This window comes from Dreissena polymorpha, chromosome 6 (assembly GCF_020536995.1).
Source record: "Dreissena polymorpha isolate Duluth1 chromosome 6, UMN_Dpol_1.0, whole genome shotgun sequence".
Taxonomy (NCBI): Eukaryota; Metazoa; Mollusca; class Bivalvia; order Myida; family Dreissenidae; genus Dreissena; species Dreissena polymorpha.
In genome coordinates, this window is record NC_068360.1 from 29,079,528 (window position 1) to 29,095,056 (window position 15,529).

The following is a 15,529-nucleotide window of genomic DNA, read 5'->3' on the forward strand; positions in this document are numbered from 1 at the left end:
TCAGATTCTCAAAATATGTGTGAACAAGATGTGTTTGTGAAACACAATGTTCCCCTATATGATGTTTGACCTTGTAGGATGACCTTGACCTTGTGAAGGATGACCTTGACCTTTCACCACTCAAAATGTGCAGCTCCATGAGATGCATGCCAAATATCAAGTTGCTATCTTCAATATTGCAAAAGTATTTATAAAATGAGCGAGTTGGGCCACATATATTTGACCTCTGACCTTGAAGGATGACCTTGACCTTTCACCACTCAAAATGTGCAGCTCCATGAGATACACATGCATGCCAAATATCAAGTTGCTATCTTCAATATTGCAAAAGTATTCATAAAATCAGCGATTTTGGCCTCATATATTTGACCTCTGACCTTGAAGGATGACCTTGACCTTGACCTTTCACCACTCAAAATGTGCAGCTTCATGAGATACACATGCATGCCAAATATGAAGTTGCTATCTTCAATATAGCAAAAGTTATTGCAAAATGTTAAAGTTGGCGCAAACAGACAGACCAACAGACCAACAGACCAACAGACAGGGCAAAAACAATATGTCCCCCACTACTATAGTGGGGACATAAAAAAATCTAATTGAAATCAACTTACAAACATTGCTGCCTGATTGATTTTTGGGGGGGTGCAGGAAGTGTTTTCATCATAACCCCCGATATATTTCAATGTTTTATTAAGATTAATTATATCTATATATATATAAAACTGAAATAATATAACAATTATCTCGCTCATATATGTTGCTGTGTCTGCTCTACAAGACAAATCAGTATAAAATTGTGATGTTTTTAGAATGCTATTTACAAATCAAGCTATATATAGTAACATTTATATAGAATAAAGTACGTTTGGCTTTGTTGTGATTTCTCATTATGTCCGTAAACTCGACATATTGCCTACAATAAAATTTTAATGTAGCTTTTTAAGGAATTGAAACACACGTTGATGTTTTTGTCTTTTAATAATTAGTTTGTTATGAGTGATAACAGTAGATATTTTCAAATGCTAAACCTTGCCGCTATTTTTTTACATAATAAAAACTATTGTAGCAGTGTGTTACATAATGCTTATATTTAACCATATATTTTTTATGCCCCCCTTTGAAGAAGAGGGAGTATATTGCTTTGCTCGTGTCGGTCTGTCGGTCCGTCCACCAGGTGGTTGTCAGACAATAACTCAAGAACGCATGGGCCTAGGATCATGAAACTTAATAGGTACATTGATCATGACTCGCAGATGACCCTTATTGATTTTGAGGTCACTAGGTCAAAGGTCAAGGTGACCAGAAATAGTAAAATGGTTTTTGAATGATAACTCAAGAACGCATACGCATAGGATCATGAAACTTCATGGGAAGATTGATCATGACTTGCAGATGACCCCTATTGATTTTGAGGTCACTAGGTCAAAGGTCAAGGTCATGGTGACCCGAAATAGTAAAATGGTTTTCGGATGATAACTCAAGAACACATACGCCTAGGATCATAAAACTTCATAGGTAGATTGATCATGACTTGCAGATGACCCCTATTGATTTTGAGGTCACAAGGTCAAAGGTCAAGGTCACGTTGACCCGAAATAGTAAAATGATTTTTGGATGATAACTCAAGAACGCTTTTGCCTAGGATCATGACACTTTATAGGTACATTGATCGTGACCCGCAGATGACCACTATTGATTTTCAGGTCACTAGGTCAAAGGTCAAGGTCACAGTGACAAAAATCGTATTCACACAATGGTTGCCACTACAACGGACAGCCCATATGGGGGGCATGCATGTTTTACAAACAGCCCTTGTCTCTAGGTTATTGCTTGGTGTGCTATTTTAAATTAATTGGTAAATCAGATATTTCTCAATTTACCTCTTATTTTAATTAGGTTAATAAGTCAACTTTCCTGTATCAATTTTTTTGTATAACGCCCACCATCTTCATTCGGTAAAATATTTGCGATAAATTACTTTAATAATCAAATGCATAAATTATATTTCCCAACAAGTGTTTGGTATCTATTTTATTTGTTATGAGGAAAACTTAACTGCTGTAACTTGCTTTCTTAATGAATTGCATAACTTGCCATCTACAAGTGTTTTGTATCTATTGCTTTTTATGTGAGAATCTTTACGAGTGAGCAACCAAACAGTTTTACTTAAAATGTAAAATAACCACAGCTAGTGTTCTTTCCTTATCAGTGTGATTGTTATTATTTGTGTTTGTTTTAATGTACGATTTTATGAATGAAACAAAAGAGAGGGATACGTTTGAATTGTTTGTTTATTTGAGCCTGGCTCTGGGAAAAACTGGGCCTTAAGTGTAGTGCCAGATTATCTTGCGCAGTCTCAACAGGTCAAACAGGGGCGAAACTTTCGGCCTTAATTTCGATACACTTGAAGTGGAAAGTGTCATCCCTGACCAGCCTGTGTAGACTGCACAGGTTAATCTGTGACTACACTTCGCACATCCATTAAAACCCCTGACCAGCCTGTGCGGACTGCACAGGCTAATCTGTGACTACACTTCGCACATCCATTAAGACCCTGACCAGCCAGTGCGGACTGCACAGGCTAATCTGTGACTACACTTCGCACATCCATTAAGACCCCTGACCAGCCTGTGCGGACTGCACAGGCTAATCTGGGACTACATTTTGCACATTCATTAAGACCCCTGACCAGTCTGTGCGGACTGCACTGGCTAATCTGGACCTACACTTCGCACATTCATTAAGACCCCTGACCAGCCAGTGTGGACTGTACAGGCTAATCTGGGACTACACTTCGCACATCCATTAAGACCCCAGACCAGCCAGTGCGGACTGCACAGGCTAATCCTTGACTACACTTCGCACATCCATTAAGACCCCTGACCAGCCAGTGTGGACTGCACAGGCTAATCTGGGACTACACTTCACACATCCATTAAGACCCCTGATCAGCCAGTGCATACTGCACAGGCTAATCTGGGACTACACTTCGCACAAACATTAAGACCCCTGACCAGTCTGTGCGGACTGCACAGGCTAATCTGTGACTACACTTCACACATACATTAAGACCCCTGATCAGTCTGTGCGGACTGCACAGGCTAATCTGGGACTACACTTCGCACATCCATTAAGACCCCTGACCAGCCTGTGCGGACTGCACAGGCTAATCTGTGACTACACTTCGCACATCCATTAAGACCCCTGACCAGCCAGTGTGGACTGTACAGGCTAATCTGTGACTACACTTCGCACATCCATTAAGACCCCTGACCAGCCAGTGTGGACTGTACAGGCTAATCTGTGACTACACTTCGCACATCCATTAAGACCCCTGACCAGCCAGTGTGGACTGCACAGGCTAATCTGGGACTACACTTCACACATCCATTAAGACCCCTGATCAGCCAGTGCATACTGCACAGGCTAATCTGGGACTACACTTCGCACATCCATTAAGACCCCTGACCAGCCTGTGCGGACTGCACAGGCTAATCTGTGACTACACTTCGCACATCCATTAAGACCCTGACCAGCCAGTGCGGACTGCACAGGCTAATCTGTGACTACACTTCGCACATCCATTAAGACCCCTGACCAGCCTGTGCGGACTGCACAGGCTAATCTGGGACTACATTTTGCACATTCATTAAGACCCCTGACCAGTCTGTGCGGACTGCACTGGCTAATCTGGACCTACACTTCGCACATTCATTAAGACCCCTGACCAGCCAGTGTGGACTGTACAGGCTAATCTGGGACTACACTTCGCACATCCATTAAGACCCCAGACCAGCCAGTGCGGACTGCACAGGCTAATCCTTGACTACACTTCGCACATCCATTAAGACCCCTGACCAGCCAGTGTGGACTGCACAGGCTAATCTGGGACTACACTTCACACATCCATTAAGACCCCTGATCAGCCAGTGCATACTGCACAGGCTAATCTGGGACTACACTTCGCACATACATTAAGACCCCTGACCAGTCTGTGCGGACTGCACAGGCTAATCTGTGACTACACTTCACACATACATTAAGACCCCTGATCAGTCTGTGCGGACTGCACAGGCTAATCTGGGACTTCACTTCGCACATCCATTAAGACCCCTGACCAGCCTGTGCGGACTGCACAGGCTAATCTGTGACTACACTTCGCACATCCATTAAGACCCCTGACCAGCCAGTGTGGACTGTACAGGCTAATCTGTGACTACACTTCGCACATCCATTAAGACCCCTGACCAGCCAGTGTGGACTGTACAGGCTAATCTGTGACTACACTTCGCACATCCATTAAGACCCCTGACCAGCCAGTGTGGACTGCACAGGCTAATCTGGGACTACACTTCACACATCCATTAAGACCCCTGATCAGCCAGTGCATACTGCACAGGCTAATCTGGGACTACACTTCGCACATACATTAAGACCCCTGATCAGTCTGTGCGGACTGCACAGGCTAATCTGTGACTACACTTCGCACATCCATTAAGACCCCTGACCAGCCAGTGTGGACTGTACAGGCTAATCTGTGACTACACTTCGCACATCCATTAAGACCCCTGATCAGCCAGTGTGGACTGCACAGGCTAATCTGGGACTACACTTCACACATACATTAAGACCCCTGATCAGTCTGTGCGGACTGCACAGGCTAATCTGGGACTACACTTCGCACATGCATTAAGACCCCTGACCAGTCTGTGCGGACTGCACAGGCTAATCTGTGACTACACTTCGCACATCCATTAAGACCCCTGACCAGCCAGTGTGGACTGTACAGGCTAATCTGTGACTACACTTCGCACATCCATTAAGACCCCTGACCAGCCAGTGCGGACTGCACATACTAATCTGTGACTACACTTCGCACATCCATTAAGACCCCTGATCAGCCAGTGCGGACTGCACAGGCTAATCTGGGACTACACTTTGCACATCCATTAAGACCCGTTTTCCCAGAGCGCGGCTCATGTATATTGTTATTGTTATAGGGTGTAAAAAATATTGGTATGTATGGCTTATGGTAAAGATACCAAAGGGAAATATATTATGGTACGTTATAAGTTATAAATATATATTTGGTACCAAAATCTTGTTTTGAAGATATATTAAAAATGCAGATATATTAAACATGCTGTTTTTATAGTATACATAATATATGTGTGTCATGTCATATTTGTTCATTGTATATAATGTTACAAAATCAAATAAATTGTTTTGTTAGTATGGATCAAAAAAAAAAACACACGACTTTGTGTTCAGAGATGTATTCCGATATAGGTGGCTGTAGGCTTACCCTCTGTCCATCATCGTGTCTGTCTGTCTGTTGGTAGGTCTGTCCACAAAATGTGTCTGAAGTTATTTGATAAGAGAGGGCCCTAAACTAAAATGTCTTAACAACAAAGCTGATTTATAGTTGTTCTAAGTCTGTTGAATGTATACATGATATAATTGTGTGTTTGAAGTGGGAAATGATTCAATATATTATACGTTATTTTTATCAATACATGTATTATATTCATGAGTATTTAAAACAAACAAAAACTGAAACTACAGAAGGGAAGCTTAGTTGTGCCTTAATGTGGATGGTTGAATTAAAATGGCGGTAATGAAATTATCCCTCTTGAATCTTAAACTGAAAAATCATATACCAAACGACACAAATTAACATGATGACATAGTTTCAACAAACAAATTCGTTGAATTGATATCCCCCGCCAATATGCTTCTGGACCCAAAAGTGTTATATTTGACACTCAAAAAAGCATTTTTTTCAAGATACAAAGGGCCATAACTCATTTATTATCCAATGGTGTACAATGCCATTTGGTGTGCATCATCCTCTTATCCATATATATACTCATACCAAGTTTCAATGAAATCCGCCAAAGCACTTCTAAGATATGGCTCCGGACATTAAAAAGCATTTTTCCAAGATACAAAGAGCCATAACTCTGTTATTAACAGATGGTGTACAATGCCATTAGGCGTGCATCATCCTCTTATCCATAAATGTTGTTGTTGTTGTTGTTATATATACTCATACCAAGTTTAATTGAAATCCGCCAAAGCACTTCCAAGATATAGCTCCGGACACAAAAAAGCATTTTTCCAAGATACAAAGGGCCATAACTCTGTTATTAACAGATGGTGTACAATGCCATTAGGCGTGCATCATCCTCTTATTCATATATATACTCATACCAAGTTTCATTGAACTCTGCCAAAGCACTTCCAAGATAGGGCTCCGGACACAAAAGTGCCGGACGGACGAAAGGACGGACGGAAAGACGTACGGACAACGCCAAAACAATATCCCTCCGCCTATGGCGCGGGTAAAAAGTCAATTCCAATTAGCTTATATCTTCATGGTAGCTTTAAGGTTGCGAGTGACATCGACCGTTGGAAACTTCGTGTTGAAGTTTCCCGCGCACTGCGTTATCAGCAGACGCCGCGATCACTGCGTGGGCGTTAACAACCTCCATGTAGTTTCTATAGGTCGCGGTTTCGCGTCTAATGACGTCATCGTGCGGATAAAACACCAACAGGTCAGTGCCCACTTAAGTCCCAACTGTATAGATTTTTCCACATCCGCTGTAGTACAAAATTCGACGACCCAGCAGGATTTGACACCTGGTCGCGATGACCGGATATCGAGGGGATTCAACTGGATACGTTGCACCGGAACGTTGAGTCTGTATAAGGTGCTGCACCTGTTCGTGATTTTATATAAATAGTAGTTGTAGTAGTGGTATTATTGGTTGTTGTTGTTGTTGGTGGTGGTGGTACAATTACTTACGCAGTATGACGGATATATTTGATCAAAGTCCGTCTTTGCAATTATAATACATTTTGTGATTTATGTCACTTACAGTATCGCTCGATTGGTCATTGGCCGCTCGTGTACTACTTAAATGTACCCTGGGTATTCTTAAGTATACTTTAATGTACCCCGGATGCGGAAAATATACTGAAACGAACCCGAAAATTCTAACGCTAAATTGGTCGTTGTTGGCGGGGTTTTTTTTCAAATGAATTATTTTCACATTTATGTCAATATTCTTTAAAATGGCCACTATACTATCGAATCTACTGCTCAAAAAAACATTTTAAGAGTTTGTTTTTTTTTTTCAAAGAAAATTTTGTTTCGTATTCCGTAGCGCGTTTTATGACATCGAATTTTAGGCGGGAGTAAAACTCGGGTACAGTTTAAATTGGCTGGGTACGCGTTAGTTTATTTTTCGTATCTGGGGCACATATAGTAATTAGTACCCGAGCCGACAATGACCAATCGAACATATGTAGCTGGTAGATACAATTTAAGTTCTTTGTTCCAAAAACAAAAACTCGAAATAGAATGTAACAAAAATGCGGTCGTGTAAGTGGAGTCTAACAATTTTACCTCCGAGTGAGACACGTTTTCGTTGTTCCGGAAACTGAAAACTGCGGCATTCGGACGACTGGGTGGTGTGTCACTGCGCATGTGCAGACTTGGGGCGATCCGGTCGATGTTGTCACTGCGCATAACATCGGCCTCCGGGCAAGCTAGATCATCTGGCGTTGCCGCGTCACTGAAACCATGAGGGCTGCACCGGTTAAAGCGACTTAAAACAGGAAAAAATAATATAGAATTACGTAACTAAATTGTTAAAGAAAAAAAACGATAATGCAATTTTCAGCGGCGGGCATTAATCAACAAACATATAAATGGTAACTCGTGACAAAACATATTTCAAATACTTACGTTTAAAGAGATAATCTTACGCATTTCTTTTAATAAGTGCATGTAATGTTAATTACAAAATTGTCACGATTAGCATGTGCGTTCAACTGTCAAAACATTTTCGTGCACGTGGAAATCGTTGTGTGTATAACACATCGATGCAGATGAAACCAAAAAAAACAGAAGTGTTTAAAAAACGGCAACTAAAATGAAATCATCAGTGACTATTATTGAAATTACAAGGCGTTTTCTTTGACAGATGTCGCCATTTTTCCTGTAATAACGCTGTTTAAAGGTAATGAATATGTGTTACATTTGCTATTCACTTGCAACTGATATAATGTAAGCATTACACATATTTTCTTTTTACAATTATTAATAAAATTGTAAATGTTATTTTTGAAAAAAAAAATGCATAGACTGTAAGTTAATTTGACTGTATAACGGTTTATTATTTTTCGTGTTTTTTGTGTTAAGCAAATCAATTCCGCTTTAATGGAAATTAATGTTAAAAGGAAGTGTCTTCTTAACGAAAATCCAGGTGAGGCGGAAAGCGTCGTGCCTGATTAGCCTGTGCGAATTGTACAGGTAAATCTGGAATGACAATTAACGCACATGCATGAAGCCTAGAATTCACATGACGAGGCTCATTAAATTTTATCGGGGAAAAAGGGAAGATTTTTTTTTTGCAGTTTTTCTATGGGAGCAGTGGTCTAATGGTAGGACGCTGGCAAAGAGATTGTGAGGTGCCTGGTTCGAATCCCACCCTGACCACTGGAATTTTCATGAGCAAGAGCTTTAACCCCATTTTGCTCCTCTCGACCCAGATGTGTAAATGGTCACCTGTGAGGGAAATAAGCCAATGTGCCGTGGCTGCATACTGCGCCGAATGTTAACGGACGACTTATGGCCCAGTGATCTGGGGGTAATTGTGAAGCGCTTCTGAACGCACTGTATGAAAAGGGCGCTATATAAATGTGGTAAAAACATCCTGCATAGCGCCCGATGGACTGAAAAGTGATCTAAACAGACGACATGCGGAAACCTGATAGCGAACAAACGATAAACACCCCACAGACAGACCACCGTGTGAACGAGTCATAGCGAACAAATGATAAACATCAATCATTTACTTATGACACGTGACACTTACATTTGTGGATCATCAGCGCTCCGCGCCGCGGTCCCGCTTGTTGCGTCCGGTTTCTGCGGGCTTTCCTTCCGGGATCGCGGCGCATGCGTACTACAAGCGCGGTGGCTGGTGGCGTCATACACGCAGTCCGGGTCCAGCAAGAGGGTACTGGACCGGAAACCAAGAGCGAGTAACTTCTGATACTGGAAAGGACTGACCGGCTGCTGAAATATGAGAAGTCAGCTAACTGCGCATGCTCGGAGCGAATACCTCCCAAAACAAAGTTTTTTTAATTGAGGAAATCGCGATAAAGAAGAATACTGTCTGTGTAGTGATTGTGAAAAACTTATGATTGCACTACTGTAGTATCGTATCATGTTATGAGTATTCAATGGTCTAAGGGGAGTAATTCTGTTATACATATTACAAGGATTATTGTTAGAGTGGCATCCCCTGATATGTACATGTTTAGAGGGCGCTGATTAGATTGTGGAACCTTCAATGGTGTCTTGTGTTGTTTTGTCTATGGTTATTTGAATCCAAGTAATCGGCCTCGAGCCGGGTTTGACACTACAACTACTATGGGAAATATTTCATTTTTATATCAATGTGAAATGAGTTATAATAAATATACCACTTTTGTCTTCATTAATTGCATTTTTGCGCTGAACATTTAACATTTATTCGTAATTCAGTTTAGTTTTTGTAAAGTTCGCTAAATCAATTGAGAAAAATCATACAGACCGACAGACTAAAGTAATCGCATCAGTTATATCCTTTTTGCTGATCGAAAACTGCTTCGAGCTTGTCGTAAGTTTAATAATTGTGAGCGTGTTTATATATATTGTTTGCAGTCAATTACCTAAAACGTATCTCAATAATGAGCCGTACGTGTTGTACTTTTTGAAACGAAACAATATTTTTTTTTAGAAAAAAGAAAAAAGAAAATAATAATCGATCAAAATGACGCCATCGCATACTGTTGTTTTTATTGGAAGGACAATGTGTTGATCGGAGACATGATCGGAACCAGTGACATATTTGATGCTCGAAACCAGTGACGTGTCTAAATAGAAACATGTCGAGTCAGTGTAATTACGAGACATGCACCGATTTCTAAAAGGGAACGGAGAAGCCGGCATACGACTAAATTCAGTGTTTTAATTCAAAAGCTTTGTGTAATCCAAAGAGTCTTCATAACTAAGGTGTAAAATATGTCCCATCTAAACGAACCAACACAATGATTTAGGACATATTCATTATTAAAATTAAGAAATTCCCTTAGGTTTCAAAAGTTGCCTTGGTAATTTGTCATCAAATTTTGTACGAAAAATTATAGTTACGGCTCTATTAAATTACCGACCATACATATGTATCGTATGATGTTCTATAAGTCGGGCTCTATTCAATTACCGACTATACATATGTATCGTATGATGCTCTATAAGACATGCACTATTCAATTACCGACCATACACATTTATTGTATGATGCTCTATAAGACGGGCGCTATTCAATTACCGACCATACATACATATGATGCTCTATAAGACGGACTCTATTCAATTACCGACCATACACATGTATCGTATGATGCTCTATAAGACGGACTCTATTCAATTACCGACCATACATATGTATCGTATGATGCTCTTTAAGACGGGCTCTATTCAATTACCGACCATACACATTTATTGTATGAAGTTCTATAAGACGGACTTTATTCAATTACCGACCATACATATGTATCGTATGATGCTCTATAAGTCGGGCTCTATTCAATTACCGACCATACATATATATCGTATGAAGTTCTATAAGACGGACTCTATTCAATTACCGACCATAAAGATGTATCGTATGATGCTCTATAAGACGGGCTGTATTCAATTACCGACCATTTACCTCTAAAGAGATGGACGATCTGTCTGGTCCGGCGGTGAAGGGCCGACATCGGCCGGAAGTGGGCCGGCTGTTCACGTCATAAACTTCCGTGGAGGAACCAGTCCCGCCCAGTGCACACCACTTTGAGAATAGAAATTGTGCATTATTAAGGTAAGATTGTTCAGGACTCGTACTGGGATTAATTCATGTGCGTAAAATGTCATTTCAGATTGGCCTGTGCAGTCCGCACACGCTTACAGGGAGGACACTCCGCAGAAACTGAATTTTCGTTCAGAAGAGAATTTCTTTTAACGAAAAAATCCAATAAAGCGGAAAGTTTCGTCCCTGATTAGCTGGTGCGGACTGCACAGACTTATCTAGATTCACTCTTTATGCATTATCATAAAGATCAGCTTTCCGAAAATAATAGTCTTTATTTGCCCTCCCCTTTCCTCCCGCCATTGACGTATTTTCTAAAACATAAGTTTATAAAATTATGTCAACACTAGATTTGTTTTCAGTATAGGTCATTTCATTATTATTATTTTCTTTGTTATTGTATGAATATTAGTCGTTTTTCTACATTTGAACAAAAGTTAACTTTAGAATTTCGTTGAAATAATAAATTCATGACGTCAAATTGACGTCCTTCTCAAATTTTTAGTCGGGCACACTTCGTTGTACGGTTACATGATATGATTTCGAGTCCGGATCGAATGCGAGGATGCTGGTGTAACCCATCGGTAGCGTTTGATGTCTGAAGAGTTGCGCAGACTCGCGCCCAAGGGTATACACAGCGTCCCGGTCCGGCACGTCCCGACCCACTCCCACCAGCCCCTGCTCCAAGTTGTAGACGGTCACGATGCTGCAGCGGGCCGTGGTACGGAACGCGCACTGTGGACCCGATCTTAGGAAAGAAAAACAGCAACAATAAAAAACAAGCGCACATTGAGTATTATTATACTGATATTAGACTGATAAAATGCAACACTACATATGAGATGCGTTGTGAGAAAACTGGGCTTAATGAATGTGCGTAAGGTGTCGTCCCAGATTAGCCTGTGCAGTCCGCACAGGCTAATCAGGAACGACACTTTCCGCTTTTTTGGTATTTTTAGTTTCAAGGAAGTCCCTCCTTACCGAAAATCAAGTTTAGGCGGAAAGTGTCGTCCCTGATTAGCCTGTGCGGACTGCACAGGCTAATCTGTGATGACACTGAACGCACATGCATTAAGCCCAGTTTTCTCAGAACAAGGCTCATATAATGTATATAGTATTGAAGTTGCTGGTAGTTGTTAGAAGTACGTAACGCGCAAAGGGGACCCGATCTATAAACATAGTAACAGCAGCTTCATTACAATTACACGCGCACATTGAGTGCGATTGTACTATTTAAAATATAACGCTGCAAAATAAAGACGAAAAACTAGTTTCCAATTAAACATCAGTTTAACTATGAAAAGAAAGCAGCGGTAGTGGCGGTAGTAGTAGTTGTAGTAGTAGTAGTAGTAGTAGTAAGAGATGACTGTATCGAGAAGTGTGAATAAAATAGAAAATACTTGTGATAAATAAAGATATAACTTTATTAATAAAACAAACGAAAACTTTTTTCGACAATCACAATAGCGCTCGCCGATGCATGTGTGTGACAGTCTGTTTCATGATTTTGCACATCTTCATCTTCAATTTCTATCGAGTTGTCATTTGATGACGCGGTCGCCGATGCCTGTGTGTAACTGTCTGTTTGTTTTTTATGAATACTATCTAATGCAGTTTGTTTAAAAAGAAAATCTATTTTTTGCAGGAAGAAATCATTGTTTTCATAAGCATTTTTTCAGTATGACTTAGCATTGTGTATTATTTTATTATCCGGAAATGGTGTAGATGTATGAATCATGCAGGTGCGCGAAACGTAATATTTCCCGTATACAGCCGTATCGATAAGGCTGGAAAACACTAACAATATCTGTTCAGTGTTACGGGTTTTGCGTGTGCTTTTTTTTTCCTTTTTTTAGGGATATTTTTTTCCTTAAAATAGGGTAAAAAGGATACTTTTTTCATGGGGGAAGCCGCCGATATTTGACGGTAAATTTGGCAAATCGAGGGCCCTGGCTGTATAGTATGTAGCCCCTTCAACTATGTACCTATTGATGCACTTTGTATAATTGTTGTATAGTATGTAGACCCTTCAACTATGTACCTATTGATGCACTTTGTATAATTGTTGTATAGCATGTAGCCCCTTCAACTATGTACCTATTGATGCACTTTGTATAATTGTTGTATAGTATGTAGCCCCTTCAACTATGTACCTATTGATGCACTTTGTATAATTGCTGTATAGTATGTAGCCCCTTCAACTATGTACCTATTGATGCACTTTGTATAATTGTTGTATAGCATGTAGCCCCTTCAACTATGTACCTATTGATGCACTTTGTATAATTGTTGTATAGTATGTAGCCCCTTCAACTATGTACCTATTGATGCACTTTGTATAATTGTTGTATAGTATGTAGCCCCTTCAACTATGTACCTATTGATGCACTTAGTATTATTGCTGTATAGTATGTAGCCCCTTCAACTATGTACCTATTGATGTACTTTGTATAATTGTTGTATAGTATGTAGCCCCTTCAACTATGTACCTATTGATGCACTTTGTATAATTGTTGTATAGTATGTAGCCCCTTCAACTATGGACCTATTGATGCACTTTGTATAATTGCTGTATAGTATGTAGCCCCTTCAACTATGTACCTATTGATGTACTTTGTATAATTGCTGTATAGTATGTAGCCCCTTCAACTATGTACCTATTGATGCACTTTGTATAATTGTTGTATAGTATGTAGCCCCTTCAACTATGTACCTATTGATGCCCTTTGTATAATTGTTGTATAGTATGTAGCCCCTTCAACTATGTACCTATTGATGCACTTTGTATAATTGTTGTATAGTATGTAGCCCCTTCAACTATGTACCTATTGATGTACTTTGTATAATTGCTATATAGTATGTAGCCCCTTCAACTATGTACCTATTGATGCCCTTTGTATAATTGTTGTATAGTATGTAGCCCCTTCAACTATGTACCTATTGATGCACTTTGTATAATTGTTGTATAGTATGTAGCCCCTTCAACTATGTACCTATTGATGTACTTTGTATAATTGCTATATAGTATGTAGCCCCTTCAACTATGTACCTATTGATGCACTTTGTATAATTGTTGTATAGTATGTAGCCCCTTCAACTATGGACCTATTGATGCACTTTGTATAATTGTTGTATAGTATGTAGCCCCTTCAACTATGTACCTATTGATGCACTTTGTATAATTGCTGTATAGTATGTAGCCACTTCAACTATGTACCTATTGATGCACTTTGTATAATTGTTGTATAGTATGTAGCCCCTTCAACTATGGACCTATTGATGCACTTTGTATAATTATTGTATAGTATGTAGCCCCTTCAACTATGTACCTATTGATGCACTTTGTATAATTGCTGTATAGTATGTAGCCCCTTCAACTATGTACCTATTGATGCACTTTGTATAATTGTTGTATAGTATGTAGCCCCTTCAACTATGGACCTATTGATGCACTTTGTATAATTGCTGTATAGTATGTAGCCCCTTCAACTATGTACCTATTGATGCACTTTGTATAATTGCTGTATTGTATGTAGCCCCTTCAACTATGTACCTATTGATGCACTTTGTATAATTGCTGTATAGTATGTAGCCCCTTCAACTATGTACCTATTGATGCACTTTGTATAATTGTTGTATAGTATGTAGCCCCTTCAACTATGGACCTATTGATGCACTTTGTATAATTGTTGTATAGTATGTAGCCCCTTCAACTATGGACCTATTGATGCACTTTGTATAATTGCTGTATAGTATGTAGCCCCTTCAACTATGTACCTATTGATGCACTTTGTATAATTGTTGTATAGTATGTAGCCCCTTCAACTATGTACCTATTGATGCACTTTGTATAATTGTTGCTAATATTGTCATGTTATGCATGAACTGAGCTTTAAATTAATAAACTTTGAAACTTGGCATGGGTGTGAAATACATTATTCATTATCACTTTTAAATGAAAGGGATGAAGACAATACGTTTATGTTCAATTATTTTATTTTTAGCGAACACGATGAACACCGCTGTAGATATTATGGGTCTGTGGTGATTGGCCGTGTTCGCCTTATATCAAACAGCTCCAGTGACATATTTGATCTGAACACCCATCGCGGGGTTTATATTTGTAAGCGAACACAGTGAGATGATCATCGCGGCAATTGGCGTTTGTGTAAGTACACTGCGCCTGTACTGTAATCACAAAAGGCTTGGTTGCGATTGCTTAATAGCATTTAAAATATATGAGGGAAGGAACTGTGTAGAAATAAGCACTTCTTTCGACCACAGAGGGATACAAAATTCTGAAGTGTAATGGAACCTTGAGCTTTACTTCAGAAGTTTTGACTGGTAGAAGGCTAACTCAAATATTGTTGCTTCAATTCATGGTTGATTCAGAATTCAAGCTAAAACATTTCATGTACATCAACTTAAGCATTAGGTGTTTACACTCATCTCAAAAGTTCAAATAAAACTCAATGGGTCGTGTAGTGTAATTAAAGGGTATTGGTCACAGTTCACAGATTTTGTATTTTGGGAAAGTGTCTAGAATTCAAATGCAGCAGTTGATGATGGGTACATTACATGTAGCACATAATGTACAATTAAATAAATCAAAACAAAAT

At 39.6% G+C, this 15,529-nt stretch overlaps 1 protein-coding gene and 1 long non-coding RNA gene across 4 annotated transcripts; both read right to left on the reverse strand.

The window, feature by feature from the left end:
• Positions 1-5,421: 5,421 nt before the first annotated feature.
• On the reverse strand, positions 5,422-12,431 carry LOC127835547 (uncharacterized). Its single transcript, XM_052361983.1, has 6 exons — positions 12,424-12,431; positions 11,442-11,658; positions 10,773-10,892; positions 8,889-9,091; positions 7,415-7,583; positions 5,422-6,725 (listed from the first exon to the last, which is right to left on the reverse strand). Exons 1-6 carry the CDS (start codon positions 12,429-12,431, stop codon positions 6,573-6,575), a joined length of 870 nt encoding a protein of 289 aa, XP_052217943.1. The 3' UTR covers positions 5,422-6,572.
• Positions 12,432-13,043: 612 nt separating this feature from the next.
• LOC127833957 (uncharacterized) lies at positions 13,044-13,951 on the reverse strand. 3 transcript variants are annotated; one of them, XR_008027696.1, is made up of 4 exons: positions 13,848-13,951; positions 13,344-13,399; positions 13,176-13,287; positions 13,044-13,119 (listed from the first exon to the last, which is right to left on the reverse strand). It is a non-coding gene; the product is annotated as an uncharacterized LOC127833957 (long non-coding RNA). The 3 variants fall into 3 exon arrangements; XR_008027695.1 differs by lacking the exon at positions 13,848-13,951 and adding an exon at positions 13,680-13,783; XR_008027694.1 differs by lacking the exon at positions 13,848-13,951 and adding an exon at positions 13,456-13,547.
• Positions 13,952-15,529: the final 1,578 nt, after the last annotated feature.